Raw genomic sequence first — 17,799 nt, forward strand, 5'->3', positions numbered from 1 at the left:
ACAGCCAGAGAAGAGCTCGCCCTTGTTGATGCCCGACCTTCCGAAGTTCAAAATACTGACTTTAAAGGTTGGAATCCCAAATTGAGCATAGAGGTCAAACGACTAACACCCATAGAAGACCTGATGAAAGTCTAAATAGTCCAAATACCAAAAAAAATTAAACTTCCTATCAAAAATTTTATTCGGACAATTGATATTTTATTTTAACCATAAACATTTTTGGCATTATCAAGATATGGGAGGTGTCAAATACAATTTAGGGGGACAAGTTAAATTGTCAAAAAGTAATGCAGAAAGTAATAGCCCAATTAAGATTCGTGTAGCCCTCACGCGTTACCTCAACGAGCGTGTAAAAACGCGCCAGATTCTTTCTCACGCGCTCTCCTTCTACTCCCACTCTTTCACTCCCGCACAATGCGACGTACTCCTCCGACTACCAACTTCCTTGCCGCCACCGACGCCGCCTTCTCCACCGCCACAATGTCTTCCCGTCCTTATGTATACTCTCTGCTTGTGTAGTACACTCACATGTTCATAGTAACAACACATTAACCCACTCTGAAAATTTAACACTGCTTAATATCATTAATTTTCTTCTTCAAATTTTGCAGCACCGAGGTCACCGTAGAGGATACTCCGGCCGCTCGTATACCGGCGGGAGAGACCAGTTCGTTACTGGAGACGATCACTTACAGTCAGTCCGCGACGCCAATTCGGCAATCCGGCAAGGCGAGAGAGGAAGCTCTACGAATCAAACGCAGTATTATCAGAATCCACCGCATGATCCGAGGTTTCGTCCGCCACAGTTTTATTATCAGAATCCACCTTACAATGCTCATCCACCGTCTCAATTTCAGAATCAGTTTTACAATCCAAGGCCTCATCCACCGCCTCAATATCAAAATCAGAATCAGTCTTATAATCCAAGGCCTCGTCCTTATCCTCATCAGCAGCCGCATTTTCGGCAGCCGTATGATCACCGACGGGAATTTCGGCCGCCACAGAATTTTCGCCCGAAGCCTCAGGATTATCGAGAGTGGGAGCTTGCTTTGACACCGCCACCTCCTCATTGTGGTAAATTCACTCTTGTACCATGTGATTTTATTATGACTTCAGTTCAAAACTTAGGGTTTAGGTTGATGAGGATTTTTAGCAGAGTTCATAATGTTGCTAATTTGCATTGTTCATGTTAATTTGAGTTGTAAACTTATCGATATCAAGGAGCTACCACGTGCATTTAGGCATTAATTCAAGAAATAAAATGACAATAGAAACCCCCGGGGTTGGCCTAGAAAGGCTTGGGTCGTGTGTTTGGGTCTCCCGCTAGTGGACATTGGGATTGATCTCCTTGAATCAGTCGGTCACAAAGTCGAATACCAAGCTTTAAAAAAAATGACAATAGAAAACTGTATTACAAATACATGGTTTCATAGATGACACTTTGGAATTTGTGATGCTATTGCTTATCAGAGCACACGGGTTTAAATGGAATATGAGTGTGGTAGGATGAATGATGAGGTTTGGCATTTAAATTTTTTCTAGAAATATCAATGTCTAAAGTGGAAAGCTCTGATGATTTGGCGAGTGAGAGGACGATAAGTTTGAGGTTGATTATTTATCACTCCTCCCCCTTCCCACTCTTTGTTGCTCTTGATTTATTGTTTTGGAGTTTTCCATCAATGCTTCATCAGACTAATTTAGCTTGTGCCTTGTGCTTGTTTTTTCTATTTTCAACAGAAAGGTTTAAAGTCCTTTCCTATAATATACTGGCCGATTACCTTGCTATGGACCACTGGAAAAAACTTTATTATCATGTACCTCCTTACATGTTGAACTGGCAGTGGAGAAAGAGTAAAATAATTTCTGAGCTTGGCTTGTGGTCTGCCGATATCATGTGCTTTCAGGTTACCAATCTGTTTCATATTATGCCAGAATGTTAACTTCTTGCCCAAATATGCTATTTAACATGATTTTGACCATACATTGCAACACTTTGTAAAATTTGATTTGGCTTGTGAAATAATTATAACATGAATTATTGATGTTGTACTGGGAGTATTAATACATAGAATGATATATTGCAAAAGAGATTCTTCACTTATAGTTGTTGGCATCAGACTTGGAATTGTATATCTTATCACATATTTTACATCGTTTTCCAAAAAGTACTTTACATTAGTTTTTCAAACAAGATTTTTTATTTGCATTAACATCTCAGCAAGATTTCTGTGTTTGGAATTTTTTTCATGCCTTCTTTGCTGATCATATAATGATTCTTTCTTAATTATGTTATTTTCATGGATAAGGCACTTGTCAAATCTGATTAATTGTTTTCATCTTATTCTATTACTTCCAGGAGGTTGATAGATTTGATGAGTTGGTGGAGGATTTGAAGTTTAAAGGATACAGAGGCATCTGGAAGGTTGGTTTAAAGAGCTTTGTGTTTGAAGGCTACATGACATAAGCATTTCTACTGTATTATTTTTTTGTTAAGTACTTATAAGTATAATTTTTTTATTTCTCGGGCTTGTTAAGACGACATCATTTTTATTCCTATGTGATTTTACAACTATCTGATATATTTTTGGAACTAATACTTGCCCCATGCAGCCAACCCCACTTTGTGGAAAACATTACATAATATTTCGTCATAAATATATGAACGTCCTTTTCATTTGGACGAATAGATTTCTGTCATTTTTGGCAGTAGAAATGCTGACATTACCTATCTAAAGTCTAAACAAAGAACTTTACATTTACTTGAGATTTTACTTGAGAAGCTTGTTTGTACAAATGGGTGAATCATATAGTGATAGATTTGCAACATTTCCATTTCTCTCTATATTCTGCAAGTTGTAACTTGTCGTGTGAAGTGAAGTAAGCTTAGTTAAGTAACCTTTCTTCTGCATCAATCACTTTCAATAGTTTTTTATTTTATTTCTTTTGATATAATTATTCTTATTTTGGATTTGTTATATCAATTATTTTGCAAAGAAAAATGAACAGCTCTGTTGCATTATGAAGTCTAACGGCATTTCTGCACTTATAGATGCGTACGGGCAATCCAGTCGATGGTTGTGCAATCTTTTGGCGAACATCAAGGTTCTCTATACTTTTCTCTGAATGCTACTTATAAAACTGGGATTTATTTTCTTTTATAGTGACTAAACATTCACTTTCTTTTATAGTGACTAAACATTCACTTTATTCGTGCAGTGTTTTTATGCATCTTTTGGAAAAAATTATGCACATGCTTTTCTTCCCATATTTGGCTTATACATCATTTTAATAACTTAAACTTAGAATGCTATTATAATAGGGAACTAATCTACAATCATATACTCCTTCCGTCTCACAATAATTGACCTATTTGCAAAAAAAGTGTCTCAAAATGAATGATGCATTTCAGTTTACAATTCAAGTTAATTCATTTTCCATTTATACCCTTTACTTATTACTACTTTCATCACTCCCAATAGTGGATAATGGGTATTTTTGTAAAAACATCATTCTCTCTTACTTTTATCCACTTTTCTTAATATGTGTGAAATGGTCAACTGAGTCATTCATTGTGGGACGGAAGGAGTAATAATTAATCCAAATGTTAGTCGTTAGTAGATTATGTTAGTAGTTAGCGTTTGGACCCTGGACCACCGCCTTCAGGTGTCTCAACCACATGAGTCACGCCTTGGGGATCATTTAGTAATTATTTCTTAACAAATTGTAACTAGTTATCTCTGGTAAACTGATAGGTCAATTGTAGTTAATTAGTTTTAAGTTAGTTGGGGATTTAGTTTGGGAGATAAGTTATGTTACCGATAAATAGCAATAGGGATTTGAGGAGAGTTAGTCATTCTGTGGGAGTTAGAATTGGGAGTCGATCATGGAAGCGGTTTATTTACTACGACGTGCAATGGAGTGGTATCAGATGGATCAACAAGACTCGCACTTAATTTTCATTGATTTGGAGAAGGCGTGTGATAGAGTGCCTAGAGAGAATTTGTGGAAAGTCCTAGAGAAGAAAAAAGTTACGATTGTCTATATTCGAGCTATCTAAGATATGTACATGTGGGGGTATCGAATAGTGTGCAGACACAAAGTGGAGAAATGAACAATTTTCCCATAACAATAATGTTGGAATTATAAAATAAATTGGAATATGTTTAGAAGATTAATAATTAATTAAATGCCTAATAAATCACATTCATGTACTTATGAACTAGAAACAACATCAGGAACTAAAAACTAAAATGATTGTCCTTGTAACTCTCACATTTTATTTAATTTCTAGTGTGTATAAAAGCATATTGGCTAGTGTAATTTCACTCAAGCATTCCATAATAATTCAGTATTTTTACAAATAAGATTGTACAAAAGTTCAACCTTAAGTCCTTACCTTTTTACTTTAGTTTTGGATGTACTTACGAAACATATCCAAGAGCTAGCACTGAGATGCATGTTTTTTCGTACATGATGTAGTCTTATTTGGAGAGGGATTTAAATGAGAGGTTGAATACTTGGAGAAGAACCTTAAAAACGTATGGATTTCGCCTAAGAAGTTTGACAGAGTATATGGAGTGTAAGTTTAGCAAAAAGAGAAGGGTTTTTAATCCAGATGTGAAAGTTGGAGATCATATAATACCATAAGTTACACAGTTTAACTAAAATATATTGGGCCCATTGAACAAAACGATGGATAAATAAAAGTAGATGTAAATCATCGAATTCAAGTTGGGTGGTTGAAATTGAGGAAGGCCTCAGATGTTTTATGTGATATAAAAGTAACGCTAAAAATCTCCGATGTTGTACGGGACATAATGTTGGACGATTAAAAACCAACACAAGAACAAACTAAATGTAGCCGAGATGAGAATGTTAGGTTGCATGTGTGGTAAGATTAGCCGAGATAAAATTAAAAATGACAATATTAGAGATAGTGTTGAGAATAGACTTAGGTGATTTGAGCATATAGAGAAGACTTGTGGATTTGTTGTAAGAGTAGATCACGTAAATAATAGACAAACAACTAGAGGTAGAGATTGAGAAAGATCTCGAGGTTAACGAGGTATTTAATAGAATGATGTAATTTTATTCATGTAGCCGACCCACTTAGTGAGATAAGGCTCGGTTGTTGTTGTAGAATTGGGAGAGTCCTGGATCTCTCGAACATTCCTATCATAAACCTTAACTAACTTTAGTGTTATTTGTGGCTGACTTCTTTTATACTTTTATTCTTGATCTTGTTGATTCTCAATCTCTATCTCATTCCGTGCTTCTAACAAATATTAATATTACTCTTCCTGGTTTTTATCATAGGTTCAATTTGTTATATGAAGAAAGCATAGAGTACAATAAGTTGGGTCTTAGAGACAATGTTGCTCAAATATGTGTACTAGAGGTATAAAATCTCCCATACTGGCCTTTTTTTTTTTGTACTTTTTCAATTTCTATAGAGAAAAACTGTAAATCTTCAGTTATCCTACTTTTCTCCACTCTATTGACATGCTTGTATTTCTTTCTTACGTGTCTCCATTGAAAAGCTCATTAATCAAAATGGATCTCTCCCACCCAGGTAATTACTCCATGCTGTTGGCTAATCAAATTTTTATAGTTCTATTAGATGCAAATGCCATTCATTTGTTTTCACAAAACAGTTTAAGCATTTCAAATAGATGGTTAATGACATAGGATCAGGTGAAGTTTAATCTCTTTTACCCACATTCCTCTAGATAAAAAATTGAAATTCAGCACAAGGTTGGGTGGGCTTCTGCATTGCCCGCACCTCAAGCCCGAAGTACACCTCGGTGAGGGGTTGTGTTGAATATAAAAACCATTCACGTATTTTCTTTGAATAATATATACAAAATGATAGAGAAATAGAAGGGGATGTAAATCATCGAAATCAAGTTGGATGGCTAAAATGGAGGGTTTCTGAGGTTCTGTGTGACGCAAAGGTGTCACTCAAGTTGAAGAAACTTTTTGATCAGATTGTCGTAAGACCTGCGATGTTGTACGAGACAGAATGTTGGGCGGTTAAGAATCAACACGAGAATAAAGTAAGTGTAGTAAAGATGAAGATGTTGTGTTGAATGTGTGGTAAGAATAGACATGATAGGATTAAAAATGCAAATATTAGAGAGTGTTGGGGTAGCATCTAAAGTATAGAAGATGGTGGAAAATAGACTTAGATGGTTTTGGACTTGTAGAGTGAAGACTTGTAGATTTTGTGATTAGGAGAGTATATTAGATGGAGAGAAGTCAAACGATTAGAGGGATTGGAAGACCTAGAAAGACCATAAGCGAAGTTATTGAAAAAGATTTCGCGATTAACGGTTTGTATAGAAGCATGGTCCTAAATAGAACATTATGACGCAAGTTGATCCAAGTAGCTGACCTCACTTAGTGAGTTAAGGCTTGGTGGTTGTTGGTGTAATTTCTCTCGTACAAGCCCAATAAGTTCCTATACCAGGTAGTTGCAGTAACAATTTAGATTTCCACACATCATCCAAGGATTAGAGTAATCCCCCCTGCTTGTTTCAACCGTTAAGGATGAAAGTAATGCCCCCTGCTTGTTTCAACCGTTAAGAAACCACAAATTCCACTTTAAGAAAGATATGTATCCTTTAACTGCTTAACTCTCTCTCAAAAAGAAAAGAAACTATGTTGCAAAATATTGAGGAAGATCACTGATACATACAGAAATATAATATTTATCAGCAGAATATGGTTTTTCATTTTAAGGTACATAACTGTGACCTTATGAGGTTTAAGACTTAAGAGACTGTGTCTAGGTTCACAAGATTATCATACACTGCCGGCATAAAGCTTTAGAATGGTGCACAAGGTCACGGGATAATTTTAATTGAGCCTTGATTGTATTAGGATGCTGGCAACTTTTCTTCTAATGACTCAGGTGTTAATACCTTATAGGGCAACTTTTCTTTTCATTTTTTGAAATCATCATTCATATTTTATGAAGGGAGGATGGATATCTTTGTTTGCTCAATATAACATAAATGCAGCATTCTTCAGCTTGACAGGTTCTCGTAAAGTTGTGGTTTGCAACATCCATGTGCTTTACAATCCAAATAGAGGAGAAATTAAGCTTGGCCAGGTATGCCCCGTCTGTTATAACATTTTCTTGTTTTTGTTACTCCTCTGTGCCCCCGATACTGTTTTGTTTTGGTTTTGGATGCATCACTATTTAATGCTATGAAAATGCTTATTTACTCTGATGGCTACTGACACCATATTCTGCATTTTAAATTAAAAGCTGTGGGTGAAAACAAAGCAAAAATAAAGAGAATATAAAAAATGCCAATTTTACTTTCCTTCCCATACACCAAGTACGAAAACCTACCAACACCCTACATAATAGACGCTCTTGAAGAATCACTTGTTAATTTGAATGCATTTTGAACTTGAATTGTTAGTTACATTGTACTGTGTCTTGATTTTGAATGTGAGTGATAAATTACAAAAAAGAATAATTATAAGTATGACTGCCACGTTTTTAATTGTGTATTTTTATATTTTTGAGAATTTATGTTTAGTCTGTACGATGTTTTTAAGTCTTCACTGCAGATGCCATCCCGCTATCTGCTATACCAATTTAGCGGTTTTGAGGTCAGGTGCTCCGCGGTCCGTGGTGCTGTCCAAAATTAAAAAATATGGATTACATGTGATGGTTGTATGTTTATGTGTACTACTAGTACTTATTACCAACACCTATTTTAACCTGTTGATTTAAATGTCTGTAGACTCTTCCGTTTGTTAGCCCGCCTTGAACATTGAGTACAAAAAGGCTTCTGTGAACACTGGCAACATCTTATCTAACTCTGATTCTTTCTGTATTTGAACTACTAATATCGGATTCTCACAGCTGACTCTGTCATGTGATTTCTAATTCTTGTAACTGCTTTTCGCTTCATATTTACTTCAAGCAGGTCAGAGTCCTACTGGATAAGGCTCAAGCTGTTTCTCAACTTTGGAATAATTCCCCTATTATTATCTGTGGGGATTTTAATTGTACCCCTAAGGTTATTTTTTATGATTACACCTTTTCTGTATCAGTTTGTAAAGTTTGGTAACAGCAGCTACTCTGTGGTATTAACATTCTTTATCTTGTTGCAGAGTCCATTGTACAACTTTATCGCAGAACAAAAGGTACACCCTTTAGCTTTTACTTTGTTAATCTGATGATTGCCACCTACGAAGCTGCAGAAATGATATTTTTGTATCATCACAGTTAGATCTATCTGGAATAGATAGGAATAAAGTGTCAGGGCAAGCTTCTGCTGTAATTCGTGCACCATGGACTTACGGTCCTAATTCTAGGTAGACTTCTGCATTTGATAGTTTAGATGATGAAATTTGCTAAATTTCTTGCTTTTACAATCAATATCTGCTAAAATCTTTCAAATAAATGCAGGGAAAAAAGATTTGCTAATGGTTCAGTTCAGGTCACATCCCCTGAAGGTGACAAGGGAGTTAGAATTGAACAAAATAGTTCTTTGTCAGACATGCAGAATCCAACCACTGAGAGTAGCAATTCTGAAAATCAAAATTCCAGCCCTGTTTTGGGTACGTCTAATCCGACAAATGTGCAGTGTAGTGGGGAGAGTGACACATGTGCAGGAAAAGATACTCAGGGGGCTGTTGACCATAATACGGTTTTTGGTGAAGTTGATGGCATGAAAGAAGTGCCAAATCCTTCTAATAATATCAGCAGACTCCCAACTGATCATATAAATATAAATGATGATGAAATTCATGACGTCACACCTATAACGCCTTCAGCTCTAGAGACAGTTCACACTGATCCAACCGGGATGGGAAGCACAGAGCATATATCAGATGCTATTTCAACTTCAAGTCAAGAATCATTGAGTAAAAGCTTCAACTTGCATGACCATGAAGGAAATAGGCATGTAGAGTCTGACTGTTCCCCAACCTCACTTCAAGAAGGTGATCAAACTTCAAAGGTGGAGATAGATCTTGAGTCAACAGATCTTAACCAAGAAGTATCCTCAAATAAACTATCGAGCAAGACTTCAGTTTCTAATGACAAAATGAATTGCTCATCAACTGCATATCTAGTTGACGAATCACAAACACCTACCAACTTTGACTTTACTCTAAATGAAAAACTAGAGAAATTTTCCCTTGATGATATAGATAAAGTCGATGTAAGCAGTGGGAATATTGGTGAAGATGCCGTTGATTTCATAAATGCCTTACATAATGCCGAAGAAGGTATTGATCTTGAACTTGACCCATCTATGAAATCAGATCTCTAAATATCATGATTTTTGGGTGTTAGATTTTGCTTCTAACGACTCGATGCTGCCTGCAGAAAGCAATGAAGTGAAGGATGACTTATTTCCAAGTTTGATTTCCAAATCTATTGACGCGGAGAATAATACTTATAATCCATCGTCGTGGACCCCTGCTGAGATAGAAACTGCAACAGGAAATGCCGAGAGCACATTCTTGGAGCACCCTTTACTGCTCAAGAGCACGTACACCGAAGCTACGGTAGATCTAAAAGAATTGCATTTTCATATTTATTTCAAAATTGCTGCTTTCTCATGTTTATGTCATTGAACTCGGCATTCTTTCGGATGTGCAGAACTCTCCAGGAACTAGAGACCCTAATGGTGAACCCTTAGTAACCAGCTACCACAAGTGCTTCTTGGGCACTGTTGACTACATTTGGTACGCACTAAGTTCGAAAGCTTTTCTACAACTGCTTTTCTCTCCTGTGACGCTTATTTCATTTTAAATTGTAGCATTGCAATAAGTATATCATCAAAAAGTGTCATTGCTTAAGTTATTGCATTACCTAAAGTTGTTTCTATTTACATTCCTGAAGGATACATTTGAGTATTAATATCATTGAACAAAGTTGACAGAAATACACATTTTTCCCTTGACCTTTCTCACAGGCGATCTGAAGGTCTGCAAACAACCGGAGTTCTTGCTCCAATACCTAAACATGTCATGGAAAGCTCTCAAGGATACCCAACTAAGGTAAGAATAAGTTTGTAGTTTTTGTTTGAAAGTTAGCAGATTGGTAGGTTTATACCATAATGATGATGTTACCCACATTTGGGTGAGAGAGGCTCTTATTGTCAATGTAGTGATAAGGTTATCGTTTCAAAAGTGGATCACAAGTCCTCATAATTGAAATGGACTTCTCTTTACTTGTTCCTTTTCACTGCTGCTTGAAACATGTGTTAATTTTCCATTCCATAACTGTGTACAGAAATGGGGTAGCGATCATATTGCCTTGGTTTCAGAGTTAGCTTTCTTGGAAGATGGTACTACCATCAGCAAGGATGTTGTATAGCATCTTACTCGACAAATAAATTATGGCCATTTGCCATTGTAAGATTTTCAAATCTGGTGCCAGGTCTTGGCCTAATTTGCCGTCTTCAGGTTTTATGTCGTGGAGGCTAGACGTATTTATGTAACTTGTAAATAATTAATAATATTAATTATCAAATCAATTTGTACATCATTTCAATGGTAAATGAGTGTAAATTGTTGGTCTAGATTATAATGCTTGACGGCAACATCTATTTATATTTAGGTATTAATGTAAACAAATTCTTGATATTAACATCATCAATTTTATAAAAAAAAGTTGTACACCATGTTGCTTTTAAAATGCGAGCCTATGTGATTCTTGCTCATTTTTCTTTTTGGTCGATTGTTCTATCTACACAATCTTGTCCTTATTTTCCCACATGAGATTGCTATTAATAGTTTTGCAATAAAGCATGTTAGGGAAGTGCTGTTAGCTTAATTGTAACATAGCTAGAAATTAAGATGATAAGATAAATTATAAAATATAATTAATGTTTGGTACCCACATATTTGAGTCCCTTGCTATCCCCTTATGCTAATGTGACAAATGGAGACCCGGTTTGTATTTTAGACGTGGCATATTTAATTGATTTTTGGCATCCAATTCATTATCTTACACGCAATTAGCATTTTAATTTAGGGGATTTTTTATGCACCATATGCATTACTAGGGTACGACTTGAAAATACAACAATGGTACTAGATTTTAGATACATTTTCGGACATATGAAAATGCATAGTGATGAGCCTTTATTTTGGAAATACATCTTTATAAAAATTGTAGAGATGTATTTCTAGAGTGTTTCAAAGTAGTAGGAGAAAAATATAATAAAAAAACATATTGACAAAATAAAATTATCATTGATATTATAAAATCAGCAATATATAAGAAATTTTAACAAAGATCAAAATTAATTTTAATATTTACGTGGACTTTGCAACATGTTGATAATATCATTGATTGGAACTTTTGATTCTAAGCAGAAAAAAGTTTTCCACATAGTCCTTAAATCAGCGCTCGTCTTTAGCTCACAGTTGTTAAATTCAATCTTTCTTTCTTTGTCAATGGATGGCGTGCAGTACACGATCTTCATAATTTGCGATTGTCGTCATATGGTAGGAGCTCATGCAATATGTATTTCAGATCTTCGAGAAGAGTGTACTCAGTGATCTTAAATTTTCTTAAGGGTGTCACAGCGTTAACGTGAGCATTTTTGACATGTCAAATAATGTTCATTTTAGTCTGATGTGTTTTGATATGAAACAATAAGACAAGTGTCAATATATTCATAGTAATTATAGACTACTATGGACCTAAAAAGTGACGTTCCAAAAATGCATATTTGATACCGCCCTTTATTTCTGAAATGGAAGAAGAGGCATAATACTATTATTTCTACCATGAACCATCTATAATCTATAATATAAGAACAATTTCATAATACTATTATTTCTACCACCAACCATCTATAATCTATAATATAAGAAAATAAATTGGTCTGGAAAAATCATCCATGCTCTTATATCTAAATATGCTATGTCAAAATTTTTAGAGTAATTTGTGTCCAAATTTTACTTTTTTGCAATCAATTATATCATATTGTTCAATTCTAACTATATGCGTATTGTATTATACTTTGCTTGCTAGGTTTGGATCATTTGATGATGTCAATTAATTTTCTATAGTTCTAAAGCAACGAGAAATCAACATGCCACACCTTCTTTTTTTTATACTTGACACCCCTCATATTTTTTAATCCAATTTTACCTTTGTTGAAAAATGTTGAGTTACAAAAAAAATTCGGAAGAAATTCCGATATGCACTGTCAAATTTCCGGTACAACATACCGAAAATTTCAGTTATAAAAAAATTTCTAGTACATCATATCAGAAATTTTAGTTAATTTGAAATTTTCGGTTCATACTAGAAATTTCAAATTTATGGTATCATAGTTTTTTTTTTTGTAAAAAATAGCGGAAATTTCGAAAAATCCGATAAATTTTTCAAAATTTCTAGTACATTATACCAGAAATTTTAGTTAATTTAAAATTCCAATATATATTAGAAATTTTAAATTTATGGTAACACTTTTTTTTTTTGCAAAAAATATCAAAAATTTCGAAAAATATGATAATTTTTTCAAAATTTCTGATAAAAACTCACGGAAATTTTAAAACTTTAATATATTTTTTAAAAATTAATGATTTTAGACAAGAGTATAATAATAAAAGCATAACTCTAAAGTGTAACATGTTTAATTTTAAAAGTAACATGTAGATTCCTCTAAAACAACCTATCAAATTGAACTTTTTATCTTTTCTCATTTCCTAATTCATATTCTCTCTTCTATTTCTTTCTTCTCTTATCTTTTTTCCCAATGCTTTTTTTTCAAAATCTTCTTTTCCTTCTTTTCAAAATTTATACAATTAATTAATTAATTTAAAATAAATTATTGCACACCCTTACACGGGCACCGCCACTCATGATGTGTAACATGAATAATTAATGACACCGAGAGAAAAGTTGAATAAAACATTTTTACATTGATGCAGGAAATTATAATTTCAAATATTTTACATATATTTTTGGAAAATAGTTTTAAGTTTTACTATTGAAAAAATAGTTTAACTTTTGTTTTCATAATATTTTATTTTAAAAAAGGTTAAATTATATTTTAATTCTATTTTATAATAAAATTCTATTTTTTTAATTTTCAAGTAAATTAGTTTCTAAAATAAATGTTATTAACTATGTGTCAAATTTTATTGGTGATCTAAATCCTTTGTAAATGATGCCTACAAAAAAATTATTAATTATTATTTGTATATGGAGAAAAATATATTCCTTTTCTAAAATATGTCATTAGACGAGTTGTTGATCCACCTATTTTTAAGAACGGTGTTATTTTTATATACGGAAGAATAATTATATTGATCCAAATATATTTGTAAACGATACTTAAACAAAATGCAGAAAATTTTTTATTGTTAATTTAAATATTTTTATATACGAAATATTATTTTTATGATCCAAATATAAGATAAATATATATAATTTATAAATTAATAAAATATATTTTTCACTGAATCATTCTACAATATATTATATAATTTATTTCAATTTCTTTTTCTAATAAAACTATAACTTCTTTATTTCAATTCTTTTTTCTTTTAAAAATTAAAACGTATTCGCCTTAGATCTTTATTTTTTTTTCTTTGTTGACTTTCAATTACAATAAATATATAATATAAACAATGTGTGTACCAGACAAGAACTCATTCATATGCACAAATTTTTTACTAGTACCAGACCAAAACTCATTCATACGCATAGATTTCTTACCAGTTCAATCTAAAGCTACAACACAGACAACTAGGAATAAATAACTTCGATATCAAAAATGAGAAGCAGCTAGGAATAAATAACTTCGATATCAAAAATGAGAAGCAGCGACAAACAACTTTTGTCAAAATAAATAAATTTTTCAAAAAATTCAAACATACCTAAAATAAAAAATAGATATCAAACTACTTTGATATAATAATAATAATAAAAAAAGAATACTACTTTTTTTTTAAGGTAAAAAAGCAACATACAAATAAGAAAAAGTTATTAAAAAAAAATAGTTATACAAATTTTAAAGAATGAAATTATTAAAATAGAAGAAGTAGGTAATGTACCTAGCCCTTTTAATAATAGTCTAAACATTTTTTAAAAGCACAACGGTAGAATTGATATTCTTAAATTAGTCAATTTTGTAATTGGATACTAAGATTTAAAATAATAATAATAAATTAAAATTAAAAAATAGTTTTTTATTATTGTAGAAACCAGGACAAAACCGTCTAAAAAATAAACCCTAATATTGTAAAATATTTTCCGCAGTTTACAAATTTCACTATCTAAATATGATAGTTGATGATGACTGAGATACCTACATCGTTCGATTCTTGATTCTAATAACATTGGTTATCCATACTTTGATTACTACTCTCCATACCAAGATCCATTTCCTTTTAAGCCTATGTTTGAAAATTTTGGTTTTCACGGTCAAAGCTCACAGTGAGTCCACGGCGAGCAAAATCTAAGCTCAATAGCTTTTCGAAATCACGGTGAAAACAACATTCAACACGGCAGCGGTATTCCAACTCGTTTCCAAGGGCACGACAAAATTTCCATTTGAATCACAAATACACTTGTTAAAGCTTCTAGAGATAATCATAGTAGAGAAACTTACTTTGAACAAAAAATAAGCAAAAGTCTTTCCATTACTCCATCATTGTCAAGCAGTTCAAAGAAAAAGCCAAGACAAAAGTTTAACGAGATAAAAAGAAAGCAACATAAATCCTAGACATGCAACACCATAGCACAAAGAGTGCGTGTCTCAGTTAATACAATCCATATAAATAAAGAAAATATCAAATTATATAAATGTGACTCAATCAATCAAACCAAAGCAGCAACGAAATTATCCACAAATCAAGTTATCATCAACAAATTTACATTGAAATCCGTCTTTTTCCCACGCTGCTTTGGGCGAATTACGAACCTTCATTCCTTTGAGGACTTGTTGATAAGAGACTTGTGGATATGAGGAATGACACCGCCTCCGGCAATTGTTCCTTTGATGAGAGTGTCGAGTTCTTCGTCTCCACGGATAGCAAGCTGAAGATGTCTTGGTGTAATACGCTTCACCTTCAGATCCTTGCTTGCATTACCAGCCAACTCCAGCACCTCTGCAGTTAAATACTCCAGGATAGCAGCAGAATAAACCGCAGCTGTTGCCCCGACTCTTCCGTGCGCCATTGTCCTTGACTTCAGAAGACGGTGGATACGTCCAACAGGGAACTGCATGTAAAGAACATATTATCAGAGACAATCCAAAACAGAAAACCTTTGACTTACCAGATGATGCAGCCTTTTGTGTCAGGCCGCTACTTGATGGAATTCATGAATCAGTAATCCAAAAGCAAAATAGGTTATAACCAATATTCAGTAGAATAAACACAGATACATGCATAACAACACAAAACAAAAAAGGTTATTTTCAATTAGGCCATGTTAACTACACTCTTTAAACATGGAGTGTCAGTTTGACATGAGTCCAGCATCAACACCAAACGACGAATATGGTTATATTCAATTATTCATTTTTCCAAAATACTATTCCTAATGTGGATGTACCAGGGCCTACATTGGAGCGCTTCATACACACGCTTAAGCACACATGACAATCGCTCACGCGCTTCATACGACATAATACAAAACAAGGTAATTATAGTAAAAGGGTGTCAAGGTCTGCATTGGCGCGTATCATATGTGCTTGAGCGCACGCGTCACGTAAGAGATTAACGTGTGCGCTCACGCGCTTCATACAGCATAACACAAAACAAGGTGATTATAGTAAAAGGGTATCAGGGGCTGCATTGACGCGCTTGACGACAATCACTCACGCGTTTCATACAGCATAATACAAAGCAAGGTAATTATAGTTAAAGGGTGCTCCGGCCTGCATTGGCGCGCTTCATAAGCGCGTGAAGCACAAGTCACATAACAGATTGACGTGTGCGCGGGCTCACGCGGTTCATAATGGCATAATACAAAACAAGGTAATTATAGTAAAAGGGTGGACTGAACCCTTGGCAACAAATCTTATAAAAGTGGGCGGACCTCTGATCTCCCAAGCAAAATGTTCAGTGAAAACTAACAACATGAGAATCGAAAACCATTAAACAGATATTCATGGTACAACAGCAATGTCATCATAAAAAAAAAAAAAATTGTACATGAGCAACACAATGTACCCAAATTTCAATCTTTGTCAAAAATCAATCTTTTCACTCCAACCTATATCATACATAAAACCCCAAATCTAAAATACACTTTCTCTCAACGAAAAAGTAAACCCTATTTTCCAATTACAATTTTCATAAACGAAACACATAAAAATCAAAACTTTGGGTATGTCGCATAACGTAAATGTGATAAAAATGCGGATCCATAACAAAAGAGTGAAAAAAGTGAAAACTTGGAAGATTTTGAAAAGAGAGAGATGAAGGAGAACCTGAAGACCAGCTCTGGAGGAACGAGAAGTGGGTTTCTTCTTGTCCTTGTCTTTGAGGGATGATGGGGTTTTACCAGTTGTCAAACCCTTGGCTCCTTTCCCCGACATTGTTTCGAACTTCGATCGCTTCAGAGAGAGAGAGAGAAAGAGAGGGTTTTGTTTTGGCTTTTGAGATTTCGCTTCTATGATGTTCCCTTTCCTTGTGTCCTTTTATATTCTCAAAATATCTAAAATATCTAAATTAATTTTTGCAACCCAATGTAGATCATTTTAGATTTTTTTTTTCTTAAGTGACATAGTTTTTGAGACTTAGTACTCTTTTTTTTTTTTTTTAATAATGGTGAAGTATTAAAAAAGAAAAGGTGGTACACAACAAAGGAAGGAGAGGGGGACTAGACCAAAACCCTCTCAAGAACTAATAAAATTGAAAAAAATTCATCGTCAATCTATTTTTTACAAAATCACATCTAATTGTTAAGGAGATGGCATAAAAAAGAGTGAGAGATGAAGTTGTACGACCAAGATTAGCAAAATAGTCGGCACAGGAATTACTTTCCCAAAACTAAAGTATCCTTTGAAAAAGCTTTGACCACAATGAAAACTTTCAATCTAAAGCTTCAACCATGCTCTATCTCTAGCAAACTCAATGGCTCTGAAAACCGCATAGAATTCTGCATATAAGAAATTAGGGTTCGAAGTAGACTCGGCAAAAGCTAACAAAAAGTTATCAAGAGAGTTTCTAAAGATTCGGCCACAACCACTAGAATTGTTTTCAAACGAATCGTCGCAATTACACTTAACCAAATCCAAAACAGGAAGCTGCCAAAGGACTTCAATAATGGGTGCATGAGGGTAATTCAAAGAAATCCAAAAGGACATTAGAAGACAAAAATCAACCATAGTACTTCATTGTTTTATAAAATAGAAAAGAAAACAAATGTGAAATTGATGATATATCGTAAGATTTTAGTTTTATTTAGAAAAACATTTTAATTTTGTATCATACAATAGAAAAAAGCAAGATGAGTACTTTGGCAAGTTTGCCATGTGTCACTCCATCCTGCTTTCTCACATATTATACCCATTCTATTTTTAGTAACTTATATTACTTTTAATATTTTCACATTTTATTTTTTATTTTATTATTTACTTATATTTATTATACATTATTGGGAATCTGAAACATCCCCTTTTTCTCTTCATTTCATACGCAAAACCTTTCTCCTAAAATGGTTATCCAAACCATTAAATTTTCAGCCAAGCTAATCAATGCATATTTGGTTTTCAATGTATTTGGTTTATTTTATTTGAAAAAACACACCCCAATGCAATATTCATTTGGTCTTCCAACGTTTCATTTCTG

General features: G+C 33.7%; 2 protein-coding genes across 3 annotated transcripts; one reads left to right on the top strand and one right to left on the bottom strand.

Moving 5' to 3' along the window:
- The first annotated feature begins 345 nt into the window (after positions 1 to 345).
- Positions 346 to 10,655, top strand: LOC131596254 (carbon catabolite repressor protein 4 homolog 6). 2 transcript variants are annotated; one of them, XM_058868858.1, is made up of 16 exons: positions 346 to 498; positions 612 to 1,074; positions 1,738 to 1,904; positions 2,357 to 2,422; positions 3,050 to 3,102; positions 5,317 to 5,398; positions 5,541 to 5,572; positions 7,033 to 7,114; positions 7,947 to 8,039; positions 8,134 to 8,166; positions 8,249 to 8,337; positions 8,432 to 9,255; positions 9,323 to 9,537; positions 9,632 to 9,717; positions 9,948 to 10,032; positions 10,268 to 10,655. In XM_058868858.1, the coding sequence occupies exons 1-16, from the start codon at positions 415 to 417 to the stop codon at positions 10,349 to 10,351; spliced, it is 2,538 nt and encodes an 845-aa protein (XP_058724841.1). In that variant the 5' UTR covers positions 346 to 414; the 3' UTR covers positions 10,352 to 10,655. The 2 variants fall into 2 exon arrangements, with proteins under 2 accessions (XP_058724841.1, XP_058724842.1); XM_058868859.1 differs by having other exon boundaries at positions 9,356 to 9,537.
- Positions 10,656 to 14,609: 3,954 nt separating this feature from the next.
- LOC131600463 (probable histone H2A variant 3) lies at positions 14,610 to 16,641 on the bottom strand. Its single transcript, XM_058872621.1, has 2 exons — positions 16,437 to 16,641; positions 14,610 to 15,220 (listed from the first exon to the last, which is right to left on the bottom strand). The coding sequence occupies exons 1-2, from the start codon at positions 16,542 to 16,544 to the stop codon at positions 14,924 to 14,926; spliced, it is 405 nt and encodes a 134-aa protein (XP_058728604.1). The 5' UTR covers positions 16,545 to 16,641; the 3' UTR covers positions 14,610 to 14,923.
- Positions 16,642 to 17,799: the final 1,158 nt, after the last annotated feature.

The sequence above is a fragment of the Vicia villosa genome, linkage group LG4 (assembly GCF_029867415.1).
Source record: "Vicia villosa cultivar HV-30 ecotype Madison, WI linkage group LG4, Vvil1.0, whole genome shotgun sequence".
Lineage (NCBI taxonomy): Eukaryota > Viridiplantae > Streptophyta > Magnoliopsida > Fabales > Fabaceae > Vicia > Vicia villosa.

What these genes read in the sequence shown, in the direction of transcription:
- LOC131596254 (XM_058868858.1), top strand. Translation starts at nt 415, where the DNA reads ATGCGACGTACTCCTCCGACTACCAACTTCCTTGCCGCCACCGACGCC. An exon ending in GATACAGAGGCATCTGGAAG is followed by an intron (nt 2,423 to 3,049) that starts GTTGGTTTAAAG and finishes CTGCACTTATAG; the next exon opens with ATGCGTACGGGCAATCCAGT. An exon ending in ACTTTATCGCAGAACAAAAG is followed by an intron (nt 8,167 to 8,248) that starts GTACACCCTTTA and finishes GTATCATCACAG; the next exon opens with TTAGATCTATCTGGAATAGA.
- LOC131600463 (XM_058872621.1), bottom strand. Translation starts at nt 16,544, where the DNA reads ATGTCGGGGAAAGGAGCCAAGGGTTTGACAACTGGTAAAACCCCATCA. An exon ending in CCTCCAGAGCTGGTCTTCAG is followed by an intron (nt 15,221 to 16,436) that starts GTTCTCCTTCAT and finishes CTTTACATGCAG; the next exon opens with TTCCCTGTTGGACGTATCCA.